Source organism: Oncorhynchus keta, unplaced genomic scaffold (assembly GCF_023373465.1).
Source record: "Oncorhynchus keta strain PuntledgeMale-10-30-2019 unplaced genomic scaffold, Oket_V2 Un_contig_16649_pilon_pilon, whole genome shotgun sequence".
Lineage (NCBI taxonomy): Eukaryota > Metazoa > Chordata > Actinopteri > Salmoniformes > Salmonidae > Oncorhynchus > Oncorhynchus keta.
This window is the reverse complement of record NW_026280037.1, coordinates 33,622-55,536: the sequence shown is the minus strand read 5'-3', so window position 1 is coordinate 55,536 and position 21,915 is coordinate 33,622. Positions and strand designations below refer to the sequence as shown.

At 44.4% G+C, this 21,915-nt stretch overlaps 2 protein-coding genes across 2 annotated transcripts in view; one reads left to right on the top strand and one right to left on the bottom strand.

Annotated features, from left to right (window-relative positions):
- Positions 1 to 1,523, bottom strand: part of LOC127919431 (FH1/FH2 domain-containing protein 3-like) — a 49,220-nt gene extending 47,697 nt beyond the window's left edge. The window contains exon 1 of the mRNA XM_052502984.1: positions 915 to 1,523. Within this exon, the coding sequence (XP_052358944.1) occupies positions 915 to 1,079 (165 nt within the window). The 5' untranslated portion in view covers positions 1,080 to 1,523. The remainder of the gene's footprint in view (positions 1 to 914) is intronic.
- A 3,694-nt stretch (positions 1,524 to 5,217) lies between these two features.
- Positions 5,218 to 21,915, top strand: part of LOC118374725 (sodium-dependent neutral amino acid transporter B(0)AT1-like) — a 39,968-nt gene continuing 23,270 nt past the window's right edge. Inside the window, exons 1-10 of the mRNA XM_052502983.1 lie at positions 5,218 to 5,495; positions 12,686 to 12,826; positions 12,983 to 13,120; positions 15,488 to 15,669; positions 15,869 to 15,979; positions 16,239 to 16,351; positions 18,251 to 18,379; positions 18,720 to 18,876; positions 19,396 to 19,600; positions 19,846 to 20,005. Coding sequence (XP_052358943.1) covers positions 5,291 to 5,495; positions 12,686 to 12,826; positions 12,983 to 13,120; positions 15,488 to 15,669; positions 15,869 to 15,979; positions 16,239 to 16,351; positions 18,251 to 18,379; positions 18,720 to 18,876; positions 19,396 to 19,600; positions 19,846 to 20,005 — 1,541 coding nt within the window. The 5' untranslated portion in view covers positions 5,218 to 5,290. The remainder of the gene's footprint in view (positions 5,496 to 12,685; positions 12,827 to 12,982; positions 13,121 to 15,487; positions 15,670 to 15,868; positions 15,980 to 16,238; positions 16,352 to 18,250; positions 18,380 to 18,719; positions 18,877 to 19,395; positions 19,601 to 19,845; positions 20,006 to 21,915) is intronic.

Sequence of the window (21,915 nt, the reverse complement as noted above, 5' to 3'; positions counted from 1 at the left end):
AATGGAAGCCAATCCCCTAGGTATGTAGTACACTTATTTTGACCTAGTTCCTCTGAGTTATGGAATGCCGAATACCCTATGGGCCGTTGTCAAAAGAAGTGCTCTATATAGGGAAAAGGATGCTCTTTGTGACAAGGCCTAGGTCTGTCCATACATTCCAGCATGGTCCTCATCAGCTGTCTATTCATGCAGCGTTCCACTAGACTCCAGTGAATACCACACGAACACCGCCCCTAAAACTAGTCCTCTGGCACAGTATTCATAGGTTGTTTACATTTTGGAAATGGTTTGAATTGACTGTCAAACCAATGATGTCTCATTCTCCCAGGCGGTAGCATCAATCAAGAGGATGTTTACTTTACACCCATAATGGTTTCTCCATACTGATTAGAGGAAAGTATTAATGCCACCGAGCTGTGGATTACATGCAGTCATTGCTATCGTGGGGAGTCATAGCAATGGATATCCTGTGTAGGCTGACCCACATTTCTGATGTACAGTACAGTACCCATCCTGAAACCTGTTAACAGTTGACTGGACTCTTGATTGGTTATGATTGGTTACATTTGGTCCTGAAATAGATCAATATGTCCTCCATTTCAGAAAAAAATATTCTAGTCATTAACTTTTGTCATACTGGCGACTCAGTGTTGCCGCAGCCTAAAACGTGAAAGTGAACACAGTGAAATAACTATGTTGACTAACAATTTTGAGTTAGGGATATGAGTTTGCAACAGTTACAATTGCATTATTATGTCATTACCATTGACATCACTGTTCTAGGACGTCAATATTGATATGACAAAACAACCCAAATTGGCTACATTCTCCAATTGCTATGGATAGAAAAATTGCAAAGCATACAACACAATTCAGTTGCCAGAACTAATAAAGACATGCAACACTTGACATACCTTGTGTGGGGCTTTGAGAAGCCGGTGGACTCCAGCAATCTGATTGATAAGGGGGATATCTTCCCTGAAAGTGTACTGAGGCGGTCTGGTCGGCTCAGGAAAATTGGTGCTGTTGAATGGATCAGTATCATCTAAGAACTGTACCCTGCATACAAACGTAGCCATGATGTTGTATCCATGCAAGATGGTTTTTTAGAACTCAGGTTTCAAAAAGTAGAAGCGCTCCGTCTGGAGAAATCCTTTGATATGACGCGCAAACCCGCACCCGACTGCTGGTCCCAACAACAAATCCAAATCCACCGAGCCGTCTGGTTTTCTGCAGCAGGCAGCAAGTCCTGCTCTGCTCTCTCAATTATCGATGCACCCTCCTCTCCATTCGCCCCATACAGGCTCACATAAATAAAGACACTGAACGCAGTCACACGGTAATATAAATCCAGTATCCTTCGCCCTGTCCTGAAGACTTTTCCAGCTATTATTCTCTCGTTCAGAATAAGGTAAATTGTGTAGCGATGAGAGGGACGGAAGTATCCAAGGGCATTGCAGGCAGCCAGGCAGGCAAGGTGCTGAAGCAGACTGCGCTGAAGACGGTACTGCTAGACTTGGCGTCTGACGGTAACGTTAGTGGGATAGGGACTCCCTCCTCCAGCGCAAACTCTGCCAGTAGCAGCAGACAGCGCTGTCAGGGCGATGCAGGACGGGACCTTCACATTATATGCGTGTTGGTGACCTCCTGTGGCCGTGTGAAGAGAGGCTTGAAATACAATGCATTGTTGCCTGTACCCTGTGGGGACAGTACAGTAGCTTACTGACGACAGATACTGAAACTTTGGAATATTGTTGTTGTATGAATTGATTGGATAAAGGAAATGATAATATGTTACCTATAGCTGTAATTATATTAATAACGATGATGATTTGTTCTGGTTTTGTGTTGCCATGTTCAAATCAAAATCAAATCAAATTATATTTGTCACACGCCCGAATACAACAGTTTGTGTTCTGTTGTATTCTGTTTATAACAGTTCGTTGTATTAATTACAAATGATTCCACTCAGTGGTTATAACTTTGATAAGTAGTCAGGTGAGTGTACAGTAGGAGCATTGGACCAGTAACCGAAAGATCGCTGGATCGAATCTCCGAGCTGACAAGGTAAAACAAAAAAGTCCTTCTGCCCCTGAGCAAGGCAGTTAACCCACTGTTCCCCGGGTGCTGTGGATGTGGATTAATGCCCCTGAGCAAGGCAGTTAACCCACTGTTCCCGGGTGCTGTGGATGTGGATTAATGCCCCTGAGCAAGGCAGTTAACCCACTGTTCCCGGGTGCTGATGAGTGGATGTGGATTAATGCCCCTGAGCAAGGCAGTTAACCCACTGTTCCCGGGTGCTGATGATGTGGATGTGGATTAATGCCCCTGAACAAGGCAGTTAACCCACTGTTCCCCGGGTGCTGATGATGTGGATGTGGATTAATGCCCCTGAGCAAGGCAGTTAACCCACTGTTCCCGGGTGCTGATGATGTGGATTAATGCCCCTGAGCAAGGCAGTTAACCCACTGTTCCCCGGGTGCTGATGATGTGGATGTGGATTAATGCCCCTGAGCAAGGCAGTTAACCCACTGTTCCCCGGGTGCTGATGATGTGGATGTGGATTAATGCCCCTGAACAAGGCAGTTAACCCACTGTTCCCCGGGTGCTGATGATGTGGATGTGGATTAATGCCCCTGAGCAAAGCAGTTAACCCACTGTTCCCCGGGTGCTGATGATGTGGATGTGGATTAATGCCCCTGAGCAAGGCAGTTAACCCACTGTTCCCCGGGTGCTGATGATGTGGATGTGGATTAATGCCTCTGAACAAGGCAGTTAACCCACTGTTCCCCGGGTGCTGATGATGTGGATGTGGATTAATGCCCCTGAGCAAGGCAGTTAACCCACTGTTCCCCGGGTGCTGATGATGTGGATGTGGATTAATGCCCCTGAACAAGGCAGTTAACCCACTGTTCCCCGGGTGCTGATGATGTGGATGTGGATTAATGCCCCTGAGCAAGGCAGTTAACCCACTGTTCCCGGGTGTTGATGATGTGGATTAATGCCCCTGAACAAGGCAGTTAACCCACTGTTCCCCGGGTGCTGATGATGTGGATGTGGATTAATGCCCCTGAACAAGGCAGTTAACCCACTGTTCCCCGGGTGCTGATGATGTGGATGTGGATTAATGCCCCTGAGCAAGGCAGTTAACCCACTGTTCCCCGGGTGCTGTGGATGTGGATTAATGCCCCTGAGCAAGGCAGTTAACCCACTGTTCCCCGGGTGCTGATGATGTGGATGTGGATTAATGCCCCTGAGCAAGGCAGTTAACCCACTGTTCCCCGGGTGCTGATGATGTGGATGTGGATTAATGCCCCTGAGCAAGGCAGTTAACCCACTGTTCCCCGGGTGCTGTGGATGTGGATTAATGCCCCTGAGCAAGGCAGTTAACCCACTGTTCCCCGGGTGCTGATGATGTGGATGTGGATTAATGCCCCTGAGCAAGGCAGTTAACCCACTGTTCCCCGGGTGCTGATGATGTGGATGTGGATTAATGCCCCTGAGCAAGGCAGTTAACCCACTGTTCCCCGGGTGCTGTGGATGTGGATTAATGCCCCTGAGCAAGGCAGTTAACCCACTGTTCCCCGGGTGCTGATGATGTGGATGTGGATTAATGCCCCTGAGCAAGGGAGTTAACCCACTGTCCCCCGGGTGCTGATGATGTGGATGTGGATTAATGCCCCTGAGCAAGGCAGTTAACCCACTGTTCCCCGGGTGCTGATGATGTGGATGTGGATTAATGCCTCTGAACAAGGCAGTTAACCCACTGTTCCCCGGGTGCTGATGATGTGGATGTGGATTAATGCCCCTGAGCAAGGCAGTTAACCCACTGTTCCCCGGGTGCTGATGATGTGGATGTGGATTAATGCCCCTGAACAAGGCAGTTAACCCACTGTTCCCCGGGTGCTGATGATGTGGATGTGGATTAATGCCCCTGAGCAAGGCAGTTAACCCACTGTTCCCCGGGTGCTGATGATGTGGATTAATGCCCCTGAACAAGGCAGTTAACCCACTGTTCCCCGGGTGCTGATGATGTGGATGTGGATTAATGCCCCTGAACAAGGCAGTTAACCCACTGTTCCCCGGGTGCTGATGATGTGGATGTGGATTAATGCCCCTGAGCAAGGCAGTTAACCCACTGTTCCCCGGGTGCTGTGGATGTGGATTAATGCCCCTGAGCAAGGCAGTTAACCCACTGTTCCCCGGGTGCTGATGATGTGGATGTGGATTAATGCCCCTGAACAAGGCAGTTAACCCACTGTTCCCCGGGTGCTGATGATGTGGATGTGGATTAATGCCCCTGAACAAGGCAGTTAACTCACTGTTCCCCGGGTGCTGATGATGTGGATGTGGATTAATGCCCCTGAGCAAGGCAGTTAACCCACTGTTCCCGGGTGCTGTGGATGTGGATTAATGCCCCTGAGCAAGGCAGTTAACCCACGGTTCCCGGGTGCTGATGATGTGGATGTGGATTAATGCCCCTGAACAAGGCAGTTAACCCACTGTTCCCGGGTGCTGATGATGTGGATGTGGATTAATGCCCCTGAACAAGGCAGTTAACCCACTGTTCCCTGTGTGCTGATGATGTGGATGTGGATTAATGCCCCTGAACAAGGCAGTTAACCCACTGTTCCCGGGTGCTGATGATGTGGATGTGCCCCTGAACAAGGCAGCCACCCACTGTTCCCTATGATTCAGAAGGGGTTGGGTTAAATGCAGAAGACACATTTCAGTTGAATGCATTCAGTTGAACAACTGACTAGGTATCTCCCCTTCCCTTTCCCATTCTGCTGAGCAATCAAAATACTGACTTTCTATAGATGAGAAACGCAAGGAACATGATTAAAGCCAGGGTTTTATCCTGACCATCAGACATGATCAAAGAAACACTCTGGGCCTAAACACGATTACTGATCTTTAATCATAAACCATTTACCTGGCCATACGTTTTACTGAGCTTGTTTTATAACCTCTCTGACATGGCATGTTGAACCATATAGCCTAGAGCTTAAACATCACTATTTGATCCTCGGGTGTCATACACATCATTATCAGAAAGAGTGGATATCCAGTAGGATATGAGATACAGGATGACTCATCCCTGACACCTCACGTGTCACTCTTCAGCTTGGTAAAGCAATCATCTACTAAACAAGTTCAGCTAAAAGTCTGTTTTGCAAAGTTGGCAACCAGTTTTTCCACACCTCAGCTAGTGTACCAGCTACCGTTTACCTAGAGACTAGCTCTCCCCGTCACACTGCTGAACCAGGCCATCTACACCCGAGGAACCATGAGACTACAGCTGCCCAACCCAGGCCTGGAAGACAGGATCCTGTCCCATGAGGAGCTGGACAAGCTGGAGACGGAAGAGGCTGGGAGGGGAGACAGGCCCAAATGGGACAACAAGACCCAATACATGCTCACCTGCGTGGGGTTCTGTGTGGGGCTGGGGAACGTATGGAGATTCCCTTACCTGTGCCAGAGTCATGGGGGAGGTAGGTGTTGTTATGCTGTGGTGGGGTTGGACGGGCTGTGGTGTGGTTGAATGAGGTTTGCTGGGGTGTGCTGTGGTTGGATGGTTTGTGGTGTGGTGTGGTTGGATGGGCTGTGATGGGGTTGGATGGTTTGTGGTGTGGTTGGATGGGCTGTGATGGGGTTGGATGGTTTGTGGTGTGGTGTGGTTGGATGGGCTGTGATGGGGTTGGATGGTTTGTGGTGTGGTGTGGTTGGATGGGCTGTGATGGGGTTGGATGGTTTGTGGTGTGGTTGGATGGGCTGTGATGGGGTTGGATGGTTTGTGGTGTGGTTGGATGGGCTGTGATGGGGTTGGATGGTTTGTGGTGTGGTTGGATGGGCTGTGATGGGGTTGGATGGTTTGTGGTGTGGTTGGATGGGCTGTGATGGGGTTGGATGGTTTGTGGTGTGGTGTGGTTGGATGGGCTGTGATGGGGTTGGATGGTTTGTGGTGTGGTGTGGTTGGATGGGCTGTGATGGGGTTGGATGGTTTGTGGTGTGGTGGGTTGGATGGGCTGTGATGGGGTTGGATGGTTTGTGGTGTGGTTGGATGGGCTGTGATGGGGTTGGATGGTTTGTGGTGTGGTGTGGTTGGATGGGCTGTGATGGGGTTGGATGGTTTGTGGTGTGGTTGGATGGGCTGTGATGGGGTTGGATGGTTTGTGGTGTGGTTGGATGGGCTGTGATGGGGTTGGATGGTTTGTGGTGTGGTTGGATGGGCTGTGATGGGGTTGGATGGTTTGTGGTGTGGTGTGGTTGGATGGGCTGTGCTGTGGTTGGATGGTTTGTGGTGTGGTGTGGTTAGATGGGCTGTGATGGGGTTGGATGGTTTGTGGTGTGGTTGGATGGGCTGTGATGGGGTTGGATGGTTTGTGGTGTGGTTGGATGGGCTGTGATGGGGTTGGATGGTTTGTGGTGTGGTGTGGTTGGATGGGCTGTGATGGGGTTGGATGGTTTGTGGTGTGGTGTGGTTGGATGGGCTGTGATGGGGTTGGATGGTTTGTGGTGTGGTGTGGTTGGATGGGCTGTGATGGGGTTGGATGGTTTGTGGTGTGGTGTGGTTGGATGGGCTGTGATGGGGTTGGATGGTTTGTGGTGTGATTGGATGGTTTATGGTGTGGTTGGATGGGGTTAGATGTGGTGTAGTGTAGTGTGGTTAGTTGGGGTGTGGTCTGGTGTGGTTGGATGGGGTTGAATGGGGTTTGGTGTGGTTGGATGGGGTGTAGTGTAGTGTGGTTAGTTGGGGTGTGGTCTGGTGTGGTTGGATGGGGTTGAATGGGGTTTGGTGTGGTGTGGTGTGGTTGGATGGGGTGTAGTGTGGTTGGATGGGGTTGAATGGGGTTTGGTGTGGTGTGGTGTGGTTGGATGGGGTGTAGTGTGGTTGGATGGGTTGTGATGGGGTTGGATGGTTTGTGGTGTGATTGGATGGTTTATGGTGTGGTTGGATGGGGTTAGATGTGGTGTAGTGTAGTGTGGTTAGTTGGGGTGTGGTCTGGTGTGGTTGGATGGGGTTGAATGGGGTTTGGTGTGGTTGGATGGGGTGTAGTGTAGTGTGGTTAGTTGGGGTGTGGTCTGGTGTGGTTGGATGGGGTTGAATGGGGTTTGGTGTGGTGTGGTGTGGTTGGATGGGGTGTAGTGTGGTTGGATGGGGTTGAATGGGGTTTGGTGTGGTGTGGTGTGGTTGGATGGGGTGTAGTGTGGTTGGATGGGGTTGAATGGGGTTTGGTGTGGTGTGGTGTGGTTGGATGGGGTGTAGTGTGGTTGGATGGGGTAGGATGGGGTGTGAAAACATGTTTTTAGAAATGTTTGCAAATGTGTTGAAATATACAATTTATGTAATTATTCACACCCCTGAGTCAATACATGTTAGAATCACCTTTGGCTGCAATTACAGCTGTGAGTCTTTCTGGGTAAGTCTTTTAAAGCTTTGGATGGGTTGTGGTGTGGTGTGGTTGGATGGGGTTGGATTGGATGGGGTGTGGTGTGGTTTGGTTTGGTTGGATCACTTGTATAGGGAAAGCTCATGTTCTTCTCTGATTTGCTTGATGTACAAAAATACTGATTTTGCTTTACTTTACAGTGTTCTTATTATTGTAGGTGCTGTTTAACACATATTCTAATTACACATTGCACACATTGTTCCACTGTTATCAGGTACATAAAGTGTACTTACAATACAATAAAAACACAGAACTAATGAGAACAGTGAAAAACATGTCTGCTGTTTGTGTCACTAGTTTATGTGTAGTCTAACCATGGTGTCTGTCTCTATGGAGGCTCCATGGTGATCTGTCTCTATGGAGGCTCAGTGGTGATCTGTCTCTATGGAGGCTCCATGGTGATCTGTCTCTATGGAGGCTCCGTGGTGATCTGTCTCTATGGAAGCTTCATGGTGATCTGTCTCTATGGAGGCTCCATGGTGATCTGTCTCTATGGAGTCTTCGTGGTGATCTGTCTCTGTGGAGGCTCCATGGTGATCTGTCTCTATGGAGGCTCCATGGTGATCTGTCTCTATGGAGGCCCCATGGTGATCTGTCTCTATGGAGGCTCCATGGTGATTTGTCTCTATGGAGGCTCCATGGTGATCTGTCTCCATGGAGGCTCCATGGTGATCTGTCTCTATGGAGGCCCCATGGTGATCTGTCTCTATGGAGGCTCCATGGTGATCTGTCTCTATGGAGGCTCCATGGTGATCTGTCTCCATGGAGGCTCCATGGTATCTGTCTCTGTGGAGGCTCCATGGTGATCTGTCTCTATGGAGGCTCCATGGTGATCTTTCTCTATGGAGGCCCCATGGTGATCTGTCTCTATGGAGGCCCCATGGTGATCTGTCTCTATGGAGGCTCCATGGTGATCTGTCTCTATGGAGGCTCCATGTTGATCTGTCTCTATGGAGGCCCCATGGTGATCTGTCTCTATGGAGGCCCCATGGTGATCTGTCTCTATGGAGGCTCCATGGTGATCTGTCTCTATGGAGGCTCCATGGTGATCTGTCTCCATGGAGGCTCCATGGTGATCTGTCTCTGTGGAGGCTCCATGGTGATCTGTCTCTATGGAGGCTCCATGGTGATCTGTCTCTATGGAGGCCCCATGGTGATCTGTCTCTATGGAGGCTCCATGGTGATCTGTCTCTATGGAGGCCCCATGGTGATCTATCTCTATGGAGGCTCCGTGGTGATCTGTCTCTATGGAGGCTCCATGGTGATCTGTCTCCATGGAGGCTCCATGGTGATCTGTCTCTATGGAGGCCCCATGGTGATCTGTCTCTATGGAGGCTCCAGCGCCACAAACACTGCATTTCGTTAGCTGATGTAGTAATCTATTACTACTACTTATGCTGACAGGCCTTGTATAGGTGTTAAAGCTTGATTTACATCACACCTCCAGTCATAATGTCTTGTCAATGACTGATGGAGAGGACATGCCTGGAGTCTATAGACAGATCCCAGGAAAAATATCTAACTTATTGTCAGTTAGTATAACAGAGTTATTCATTTGCACTTTGCCCATGTCGCCAAACACATGATGCTCCAGTGCCTTCAGCAAGTATTCATACCCCTTGACTTATTCCACATTTTGTTGTGTTACAGCCTGAATTCAACTTTTTTTTAAATTCACTATTCACAATCTACACACAATACCATATAATGACAAAGTGAAAAAAACATTTTTAGAAATGTTTGCAAATGTGTTGAAATATACAATTTACGTAAGTATTCACACCCCTGAGTCAATACATGTTAGAATCACCTTTGGCAGCAATTACAGCTGTGAGTCTTTCTGGGTAAGTATTTTAAAGCTTTGCACACCTGGATTGTACAATATTTGCACATTATTATTTTTAACATTCTTCAAACTCAAATTGGTTGTTGATCATTGCTAGACAGCCATTTTCAAGTCTTGCCATAGATCTTCAAGCTGATTTAAGTCAAATCTGTAACTAGCCCACTCAGGAACATTGAATGTTGTCTTGGTAAGCAACTCCAGTGTATATTTGGCCTTGTGTTTAAGGTTATTGTCCTGCTGAAAGGTGAACATCTCCCAGTGTCTGTAGGAAAGCAAACTGAACCAGGTTTTCCTCTAGGATTTTGCCTGTGCTTAGTTCTTTTAGGTTTCGTTTTATCCTATAAATCTCCCCAGTCGATGACAAGCATACCCATACCATGATGCAGCCACTACCATGCTTGAAAAAATGAAGAGTGGGATGTTGGATTTGCCCCATACAAAACAATTTGTATTCAAGACATAAAGTTAATTCAAATTGTTTGCATTATTACTTTAGTGCCTTATTTCATACAGGATGCATGTTTTGGAATATTTTTGTTCTATACAATATTTGAGTTATTTTCTCTCTGTAAATTAGTTTAGCATTGTGTAATGACTACAATGTTGTTGATCCATCCTCAATGTTCTCCCATCACAGCCATTAAACTCTGTAACTGTTTTAATGACCCTCCTGTTGAGTTCGTTTCATGTTCATTCATTCTGTGTTCCCTGTCCAAAATGACCACCCCATTATAGATGATTATAAATCCATAATAATACATATATTATCATCTAATGTTGTGTTAGATCTTTTTATAAACTTAAGTTCTTGTGAACATTACAAGTTTTGAACTTCTATTTGCTTTTTGTGGTCTGTTGGCCTCATTGCCCTGTGCACATACAACTAGTTTTTGGGTAGAATAAGCATAATGTATGGATTATTTTGACTATAATAAATACTCAGATAAAACATATTGTGCTATTTATCACAGACGACTTTGTGTAAAAGTTTAACAAGTACTCTCTCCTCCTCACCAGTGTCATGATCAAAGATATGATCTCGAGCCTCACATACACTATATCATTTGGTCATTGTGCTGCCACAGAATGAATTGTGAGCAAGGCCTCAAAAAAGCTTTATATACCAGAGCTGCGAGAAAAGTTATGTATATTATTAAAACAATGTTGCAATTGCTTGTGAGAATGCCAGCAGGTGTGGTTCCCTCGGGAATAGATTATATTGGGGAAAGGTTCCTGTGGGGGTTGCCATGGAAGCCAAGAAGGGAAGTGATGTGTGTGTGTGTGTGTGTGTGTGTGTGTGTGTGTGTGTGTGTGTGTGTGTGTGTGTGTGTGTGTGTGTGTGTGTGTGTGTGTGTGTGTGTGTGTGTGTGTGTGTGTGTGTGTGTGTGTGTGTGTGTGTGTGTGTGTGTGCGTGCGTGCGTGCGTGCGTGCGTGCGTGCGTGCGTGTGTGTGTGTGTGTGTGTGTGTGTGTGTGTGTGTGCTTATGCACACATATGCATGTGGGGGTCTGGGAGAGGAAGTGTGTCCATCTGATGAATGGGCATGTGCCTGAACTTAATTTTATACACTAATTGTAGTCTCACCCATTCATTTCTAATGACCGGCCATTTTTGACTGGGAACACCACAGGTGTACAAAAGTTAAATAAAACACCCAAAATGTAAAGACAATCATCAAAATGTATTTTTTTGTGTTCAGATGCCCTGTGTGAACAAAGTCATGGAACCTCATGACAATCAGATTAAATGAACTACATTTTCAGAGAGAAACCTTGTAAATTGGTCAAATTCGGCCGGAACACAGCAGGAGGGTTAAAGTCCATTGCCCTCATGGTAAAATCCCTGAGCGTTTTCGTTCCTCTCCGGCAACCTGAGTTAGGGAGGACACCTACATCTTTGTAATGACTGGGTGTACTGATACACCATCCAAAGTACAATGAATAACTTCACCATGCTCAAAGGGATATTCAATGTCTGCTTTTTTTGTATCCTTCTACCAATAGTTGCCCTTCTTTGCAAGATATTGTAAAAAGTTGCTGGTCTGTGTAGTTTAATCTGTTTTTGAAATTCACTGCTCGACTCAGGAACCTTACATATGTGTGGGGTACAGAGATGAGGTAGTCATTAAAACAATCCTGTTAAACACTATTATTATTGAGTCCATACAACTTATTGTGACTTGTTAAACACATTTTTACTGCTCAACTTATTTAGGCTGGCCATAACAAAGGGCTTGAATTCATTTGTAACAATTCCACAAAACATAATTCCACTTTGACATTATGAGGTATTGTGTGTAGGCCAGGGACACAACATATCAATTGAATCCCTCTTAAATTCAGGCTGTAACACAACAAAATGTGGAGAAAGTCAAGGGGTGTGAATACTTTCTGAAGACACTGTATATCCATCTACTGTATTGTTGGCAAACATTGAGAAGACTAATGAGAAGAAGAAGAAGAAGAAGAAGAGAAGACTAATTTCTAATGGTTATACACTAATGAGGGATGTAACTACAATATGGGCTCTCTTGTGCCGACCCAGGGTAGATAGGGTGCTTTAGCCCAGTAACATCCACCCAGTGTGATAATTGTAATGAAACACCTCCGCTCTTATCTTATCTAAATACAGAGAGAGTGCCTAAATGGACTTACGGTAACATCCCATCACGTTCTATGGAAACGGTTTGACTACAAGCGAACGACAGATAAGGACTGTTAAGGCAGATAAAGACTGTTATCTACTGAAGATTGCTGATGGACAGGAAAGCCTTGAGAAGAGTTTGTTGTGAACTGAGGGATAATCACCTGCACATTGAACCACCAACACCATCACTATCCTGTGCCACAGTAAATCCTTTACTTCAGCCATTCCCGCCTGCAAAAGGTGCATTGACTTGTCTCCGTAAAAGGACATCAGTGTTATGTGATTCACAAGTGGTTTTATTGTTTCTCTCCATCTGTTTCTCTCTATCCTTTTTTGGCAGTATGTTTAGATAGACAGGTATGTGTATCGATGAGCCCTGTGTTTTTATTCTAAACCCAAGTACAGGTGTTTCATATTTAAATTTGAACCTTTATTTAACTAGGCAAGTCAGTTAAGAACAAATTCTTAGCCTATCGGGGAACAGTGGGTTAACTGCCTTGTTCAGGGGCAGAACGACAGATTCTTACCTTATCAGCTTGGGGATTCGATCCAGCAACCTTTCGGTTAATGGCCCAACGCTCGAACCACTAGGCTACCTGCCACCCCTATATATGATAAAGAAGACTTGTAATATACACTCCATTACATCTGCAGGTGTCTGTATGTCATGAGATGTCAGTAAGAGTCATGGATATTTACCAATGATTTAAGAGCTTTGATTGTGGCCTCTTTGTTCTCAGGTGCATTCATGATTCCTTTCCTGATTCTACTGGTTCTAGAAGGTGTTCCCCTGCTCCATCTGGAGTTTGCTATTGGTCAACGTCTAAGGAAAGGCAGTGTAGGTGTCTGGTCTTCCATCCATCCATACTTAGCTGGAGTTGGTAAGCAACACTTTCCCTATCTCTGGTCCAGGGCAAATACATAAGGTGCAGTTTGCTGCATGTAAGCAGCAGGTAAACGCCCCGGGACCAGAGCTACACGTGATGCTTCAATAAACCTTGAGTCATCATGGACTCACTGCTCTGTGTTCTTCCCAGGCATAGCGTCCATGTTTGTTTCTTTGATGATCAGCCTGTACTACAACACCATCATGGCCTGGGTGATGTGGTACTTATTTAACTCCTTCCAAGAGACGCTGCCTTGGAGCCAATGTCCCCTCAATTACAATCTAACAGGTAAGAGTTCCGTACAGACACCGTCTCCATGCAAGATTGGTAAAAATGAGATATCAAATTAAATGAAATGTATTAGTCACATGTTCAGAATAGAACAGGTGAAAGGCTTACTTACAGGCCCTAACCAACAATGCAGTTTAAAAAGAAATATGTATAAGAATAAGAGATAAAAGTGACAAGTAATTAAAGAGCAACAGTAAAATAACAATAGACTATATACAGGGGGGTACCGATACAGAGTCAATGTGCGTGGGCACCGGTTAGTTGAGGTAATATGTATATGTACTAGGTAGACTTATTAAAGTGTCTATGCATAGATGACAACAGAGAGTCGCAGATGTACTGTATAGTATTTGAGACATTATGGGGGTCAGGGGTGAATTAAAATTCAGCAAATTCAGAAAGCCAACAGATATTTCATAGAGGAGAACTGAGAATAATGTTAGTTTACTTTCTGAATTAATGAACTGAATTGAAATGGAATTGACCTCAACACTGATAAACATGCTTCACACTCAGGATGACAGCTATATTACAAGGAAGAAGTACATTTATTATGGAATCTGAAGATACTACATGTACTATGGCTGAACATGGTCTGCATCCTAAATGCCACCCTATTCCCTATAGTGCAATACTTTTGACCAAAGCTCTATTGGCCCGTGTTTGAATCATCCAGTCATGTTCAGTGGGGCAAAAAAGTATTTAGTCAGCCACCAATTGTGCAAGTTCTCCCACTTAAAAAGATGAGATAGGCCTGTCATTTTCATCATAGGTACACTTCAACTATGACAGACAAAATAAGAAGAAAAAAAAATCCAGAAAATCACATTGTAGGATTTTTTATGAATTTATTTGCAAAATAATGGTGGAAAATAAGTATTTGGTCACCTACAAACAAGCAAGATTTCTGGCTCTCACAGACCTGTAACTTCTTCTTTAAGATGCTCCTCTGTCCTCCACTTGTTACCTGTATTAATGGCACCTATTTGTACTTGTTATCAGTATAAAAGACACCTGTCCACAACCTCAAACAGTCACCCTCCAAACTCCACTATGGCCAAGACCAAAGAGCTGTCAAAGGACACCAGAAACAAAATTGTAGACCTGCACCAGGCTGGGAAGACTGAATCTGCAATAGGTAAGCAGCTTGGTTTGAAGAAATCAACTGTGGGAGCAATTATTAGGAAATGGAAGACATACAAGACCACTGATAATCTCCCTCGATCTGGGGCTCCATGCAAGATCTCACCCCGTGGGGTCAAAATGATCACAAGAAGGGTGAGAAAAAATCCCAGAACCACACGGGGGGACCTAGTGAATGACCTGCAGAGAGCTGGGACCAAAGTAACAAAGCCTACCATCAGTAACATACTACGCCGCCAGGGACTCAAATCCTGCAGTGCCAGATGAGTCCCCCTGCTTAAGCCAGTACATGTCCAGGCCTGTCTGAAGTTTGCAAGAGAGCATGTGGATGATCCAGAAGAAGATTGGGAGAATGTAATATGGTCAGATGAAACCAAAATAGAACTTTTTGGTAAAAAAATCAACTCGAGCAGCAGCACAGTCAGGTGGACTGGGGACAGCAAGGAGTCATCATGTCAGGTAGTCCTGGGGCACGGTCCTTGGGCTCAGGTCCTCCGAGAGAGAGAAAGAAAGAGAGAATTAGAGAGAGCATATGTGGGGTGGCCAGTCCTCTTCTGGCTGTGCCGGGTGGAGATTATAACAGAACATGGCCAAGATGTTCATAAATGACCAGCATGGTCAAATAATAGTAAGGCAGAACAGTTGAAACTGGAGCATGACAATGATCCCAAACACACCGCCCGGGCAACGAAGGAGTGGCTTCGTAAGAAGCATTTCATGGTCCTGGAGTGGCCTAGCCAGTCTCCAGATCTCAACCCCAAAGAAAATCTTTGGAGGGAGTTGAAAGTCCGTGTTGCCCAGCAACAGCCCCAAAACATCACTGCTCTAGAGGAGATCTGCATGGAGGAATGGGCCAAAATACCAGCAACAGTGTGTGAAAACCTTGTGAAGACTTACAGAAAACGTTTGACCTCTGTCATTGCCAACAAAGGGTATATAACAAAGTATTGAGATAAACTTTTGTTATTGACCAAATACTTATTTTCCACCACAATTTGCAAATAAATTCATTAAAAATCCTACAATGTGATTTTCTGGATTTTTATTTCTCATTTTGTCTGTCATAGTTGAAGTGTACCTATGATGAAAATTACAGGCCTCTCTCATCTTTTTAAGTGGGAGAACTTTCACAATTGGTGGCTGACTAAATACTTTTTTGCCCCACTGTATGTCTAATTGTAATAATGTATTATTTGTAAATTATTTCCCTAAATGTCTCAGGCCTGGTGTCAGAGTGTGAGCAGAGCTCCCCAGTGGACTTCTTCTGGTACAGAGAGACCCTGAACACCACCACAGACATTGGTGAGAACGGGGGTCTGCAGTGGTGGATGGTGCTGTGTCTGGTCAGTGCCTGGGCCGTGCTCTATATTTGCATCATCCGAGGCATCGAGACCACTGGGAAGGTAGAGCAGCTCAATCTATCTGAGATGAGGACTACATGTTTACGTTCACATTTATATCCACTTATGACCAATAACAATGGATGAACATTGGAAAATGGACAAATAAAATAGCATAAAGGTAGTTTTATGTTATCATGTCTCAGTGATTGCGAATACAAATAAAGGTATAGTGAAATCCCTGTCTCCCCTCTCCTCATAGGCTGTGTATGTCACCTCAACGCTACCCTACGTAGTGTTGAGCATTTTCCTGATCAGAGGTCTGACTTTGAAAGGCTCTTTGAGTGGAGTTGTGTTTCTCTTCACCCCGAACGTAAGTCAAGTGTTGTGGTCCAAATGGCAACCTATTCCCTATATAGTCTACTACTTTTGACTACAGACATATGGGCCCTGGTTAAAAGTAGTGCACTATGCAGGAAATAGGATGCCATTTGGGACACTGTTACACTTCACAAAAAAACCTCACGCTAAAAGAAATGTAAACCCATCCCTGAACTGACATCAGATAAATAGGTCATATATAAATCAGGTAAATCTGAATCATGGGACAAAACGTTGTGTTGTTGTCCCAGTTGACAGAGCTGACCAACCCATCTACCTGGCTGGATGCAGGGGCCCAGGTGTTATATTCCTTCTCCATAGCATTTGGTGGACTCATCTCTTTTTCCAGCTACAACTCTGTGCAGTAAGTCACAATCAACCATCTAAATAAACTACTATTGTTTAATCAATGTATTGTATATTTTAGGAAAAAAAGTGGTTTACTATGTTGTATTGGGACACTTTTGAATTGTGTTATAAAGCCCGACAACTGTGCTAAAATAGAGCGTTATGGTGTCCATATCAGGACATGCTCAGTCTCAGCACCTGGGTCTCGATCCCGCCCTGTGCAACTGGGTCCTGGACTTTCTGACGTGACGACCCCAGGTGCTGAGGGTAGGAAATGTAATTAACTAGAAAGTCGGGGCACCACGAAATAATGTTAAGAGAGCTGTTATCTTCTGAATAAACCCTTAAAGACCTGGTAATGTTTTACCTCAATAGCAGTCCATCATTAATCGTCACCTTATTCAGTCTCATCTGAACATCGTAAATTCTTGGTTATCTTCATGAACTCTGGCTAACAAGTTGAATCAGCAATACAAAATTTGATTTACTTATTTATTTACTAAATACCTAAATAATTACATATACACAGGACGGATCATACATTGATTAGTAATTAAGTCATGCAAGAAAATGTCCCTGGTGGACGGAACCGATATGACGGCTGGTTACACAAAGAAAGAGGGTTGGGTTTGAATGAAAGCGGGGAAGACTGAGGAACAAAAGGTTTGGGTCGCTATCGGACCTCATGAAGCTATGCTATCGTAAATACAGAATCTTATGCATTCTAAATAACCGCTCATTTGGAGAAGGAAAATGCAAGAAATATTTACTCTGACCTGCACTTCAATAGATTGGTCGTAGATGGACGGCTGGGTTGCCCAGCAGGGATCTCTTGTCCTCTGAAGAATGTCTCGTGGTAAAGTGGATACGTTGTAGGACCGTCGTCGTGTGGTAGAACAAATACTTTGTCCGTCCTTTCCTGGCCCATGTTTACAGCTGCTGCTGCTAACTCAACGTCTAGGAGGTATCACTTCTTTAATAAGTAAGAGTTCAAAGTTCATACCAGGTTGCCATACTATACGATCATGCTATATTCTGGCTGGTATAGTTGAAATTCATCCTTCCGGCGTGTCGATCGTCACCTCCAAGTTGAAATTCACCCTTTTTAAGGTATGGACAGCAGTCCTCACGTCACCGGGAACACAATGCTAATTTCATTTGTTTATTGTCGTTCAACCGTTTGCAACCAGAGCTCACGCTGAGGTTGGCTTAGTTCTGTAGTTGATATTAGCCCTTTTAACGTATGGACAGTAGTCCTCACATCCTTGGGAACAACAACGTTACATTTTCATAAAGGGCCTTATGTAGTGGTGGGAGAGAAGGGTGTGTTTCATAGTTTACAACCAACGTCTGTTCACTTGGGCACTGAGTGAGCAGAATTGTTACTTTATAAAAACCATTCTCTCATTTTCTCATGATAACTAGGATGTGTAGAATTTCCAAGATACAGTTTATGTCATCCTGTCATCAGTAACAATGTCTCAGATGACAACTGATCTGACATCATATTCTTTAAGTACCAATGCATATTTTCAGCTGGTTGGATTACCAAAATATGGTTCTGTTCCCCACCCTTTTTGATGTTACCAGACTCTCTATGTTAACAAAGGGCTTTCCAACAGTCACATCTGTAGAGTAGAGAGAGGAAAGGGGGGAAGGTATTTATGGGGGTCATAAACCTCACCAACAGGGCAACGTCATGACAGTACACATTCTTATTCATTCCTTTACACTTGTGTACAGTATATAAGGCAGTTGTTGTGAAATTGTTAGATTACTTGTTAGCTGTTACTGCACGGTCGGAACTAGAAGCACAAGCATTTCACTACACTCGCATTAACATCTGCTAACCATGTGCATGTGACCAATAAATTTGATTTGATTTGAGCAGGACGTTGTTGTTTTTGATCCCCAGTAACAACTGTGAACAGGATGCAGTGATCATCTCTGCCGTCAATGGCTTCACCTCCATCTACGCTGCAACAGTCATCTACACCATCATTGGCTTCAGAGCCACAGAGAGATTTGACAACTGTCTTGGCGGGTAGGAATCTACTCGTCTCTGTAGACGACATGTTCCTACTACAGTACTCACTGCATCCAATATGATATGAGTACAGTTGCCAAAATTCGTCACCTTTCCCAAAATTCCCAGGTTTTTCAGAAATCCCAGTTGGAAGAGTCGTGGAATCAGGATGGGATAAGCAGGACATCTGGGAATCCTCCAACCACGATTTCTGTCAAATCTGGGAATTTTGCAACCCTACATGTACCTAACAGTGCCCTCCGATATGACAGTATGATAGCCGATGTGACATAGTTAGATGTAATGTTACCACGAAAGAGGCCGTGACGTCACCTAATTTTCCACAATGATTCTGTAGAAATATCCTGGTGCTGCTGAATACATTTGATCTCCCAGAGGGAAACGTCACTGAGAACAACTATGATCAGGTTCTCCAGAGTCTCAATGGAACATATCCAGAAGTCATTCAGGGACTCAACTTGAAGACCTGTGACTTGAACACTTTCCTCAGCGAGGTATGACTTTTAGGACTGGTTTCTCAGACACAGATTAACCGCAGTCCCGGACTGAAAAGCATGCTCAATGAGATTCTCCATTGAAAGTGATTTTTAGACCTAATCTGTGAATGGGAAACCAGAGCTTTTAAGCTAATAATAATATATAATATATGCCATTTAGCAGACGCTTTTATCCAAAGCGACTTACAGTCATGTGTGCATACATTCTATGTATGGGTGGTCCTGGGGATCGAACCCACTACCCTGGCGTTACAAGCGCCATGCTCTACCAACTGAGCTACAGAAGGACCACCTAAGCTAAGCTAAGCTAAGCTAAGGTCTCTTACATAAATGCTCCACAAGCTTTTCATTTCATCGTATAAATACTGACAATATAAGAGTATTATTTTAGCTTGACTATATGGCAATGGCAGTCCCAAAGGGAACTATACACTGAATATCCTAGTCCTATACAGTGTAGTAACACAATGTTATTTAAAACAGGCTCTAATTCATTCTCTATGTGTCCTGATGCAGGGGGTTGAAGGAACTGGTCTGGCCTTTATCGTGTTCACAGAGGCCATCACTAAGATGCCTGCATCTCCTGTTTGGTCAGTCTTGTTCTTCATCATGCTCTTCTGTCTCGGCCTGTCCTCCATGTTTGGCAATATCGAAGGAGTTCTGGTACCACTTCAGGACCTGGGGGTTTTCCCCAAGAGTTGGCCCAAGGAGACCACCACAGGTGAGACAAGAGCTGGGAAAGACGGACCGTACATCAGCTCAGACAACACACCAGCCCATTAATTTCCTTCGGACCAAAATCCCACACTGGTCTAAAGATGGACCAGTCTATCTTTCATTTGCCCAAACTGCCCCATGGCCAGTCTGTTTCTGGACAAGAGCAATCCAGACCTATTTTCTCCAATGTTGAGAGATTGATACCTCTTTATTAAATATCTTTAACTCATGTGTTTTCTTCTGTTACAGGGACAACATGTGTTCTCTGCTGCCTTGTTGGATTAATATTTGTCCAAGGCTCAGGGAACTACTGGCTGTCCCTCTTTGACAGCTATGGCGGGTCCATTCCTCTGTTGATCATTGCATTCTGTGAGATGGTCGGGGTTGTGTACATCTATGGTATTGATAGGTGAGTAATAAATTCATTCTGTGAGATGGTCGGGGTTGTGTACCTCTATGGTATTGACAGGTGAGTAATACATTCATTCAGTGAGATGGACGGGTTAGTGTTACTCTATGGTATTGACAGGTTAGTAATACATTCATTCAGTGAGATGTTGGGGGTTACGTTACTCTATGGTATTGACAGGTTAGTAATACATTCATTCAGTGAGATGTTGGGGGTTACGTTACTCTATGGTATTGACAGGTTAGTAATACATTCATTCAGTGAGATGTTGGGGGTTACGTTACTCTATGGTATTGACAGGTTAGTAATACATTCATTCAGTGAGATGTTGGGGGTTACGTTACTCTATGGTATTGACAGGTTAGTAATACATTCATTCAGTGAGATGTTGGGGGTTACGTTACTCTATGGTATTGACAGGTTAGTAATACATTCATTCAGTGAGATGTTGGGGGTTACGTTACTCTATGGTATTGACAGGTTAGTAATACATTCATTCAGTGAGATGTTGGGGGTTACGTTACTCTATGGTATTGACAGGTTAGTAATACATTCATTCAGTGAGATGTTGGGGGTTACGTTACTCTATGGTATTGACAGGTTAGTAATACATTCATTCAGTGAGATGTTGGGGGTTACGTTTGACTCTTCAGTGGTATTGACAGGTTAGTAATACATTCATTCAGTGAGATGTTGGGGAGATTTGGGGGTTACGTTACTCTATGGTATTGACAGGTTAGTAATACATTCATTCAGTGAGATGTTGGGGGTTACGTTACTCTATGGTATTGACAGGTTAGTAATACATTCATTCAGTGAGATGTTGGGGGTTACGTTACTCTATGGTATTGACAGGTTAGTAATACATTCATTCAGTGAGATGTTGGGGGTTACGTTACTCTATGGTATTGACAGGTTAGTAATACATTCATTCAGTGAGATGTTGGGGGTTACGTTACTCTTCAGTGGTATTGACAGGTTAGTAATACATTCATTCAGTGAGATGTTGGGGGTTACGTTACTCTATGGTATTGACAGGTTAGTAATACATTCATTCAGTGAGATGTTGGGGGTTACGTTACTCTATGGTATTGACAGGTTAGTAATACATTCATTCAGTGAGATGTTGGGGGTTACGTTACTCTATGGTATTGACAGGTTAGTAATACATTCATTCAGTGAGATGTTGGGGGTTACGTTACTCTATGGTATTGACAGGTTAGTAATACATTCATTCAGTGAGATGTTGGGGGTTACGTTACTCTATGGTATTGACAGGTTAGTAATACATTCATTCAGTGAGATGTTGGGGGTTACGTTACTCTATGGTATTGAGATGTTGGGGGTTACAGGTTACAGGTTAATACATTCATTCAGTGAGATGTTGGGGGTTACGTTACTCTATGGTATTGACAGGTTAGTAATACATTCATTCAGTGAGATGTTGGGGGTTACGTTACTCTATGGTATTGACAGGTTAGTAATACATTCATTCAGTGAGATGTTGGGGGTTACGTTACTCTATGGTATTGACAGGTTAGTAATACATTCATTCAGTGAGATGTTGGGGGTTACGTTACTCTATGGTATTGACAGGTTAGTAATACATTCATTCAGTGAGATGTTGGGGGTTACGTTACTCTATGGTATTGACAGGTTAGTAATACATTCATTCAGTGAGATGTTGGGGGTTACGTTACTCTATGGTATTGACAGGTTAGTAATACATTCATTCAGTGAGATGTTGGGGGTTACGTTACTCTATGGTATTGACAGGTTAGTAATACATTCATTCAGTGAGATGTTGGGGGTTACGTTACTCTATGGTATTGACAGGTTAGTAATACATTCATTCAGTGAGATCAGTGAGATGTTGGGGTTACTTACTCATGGTTACGTTACTCTATGGT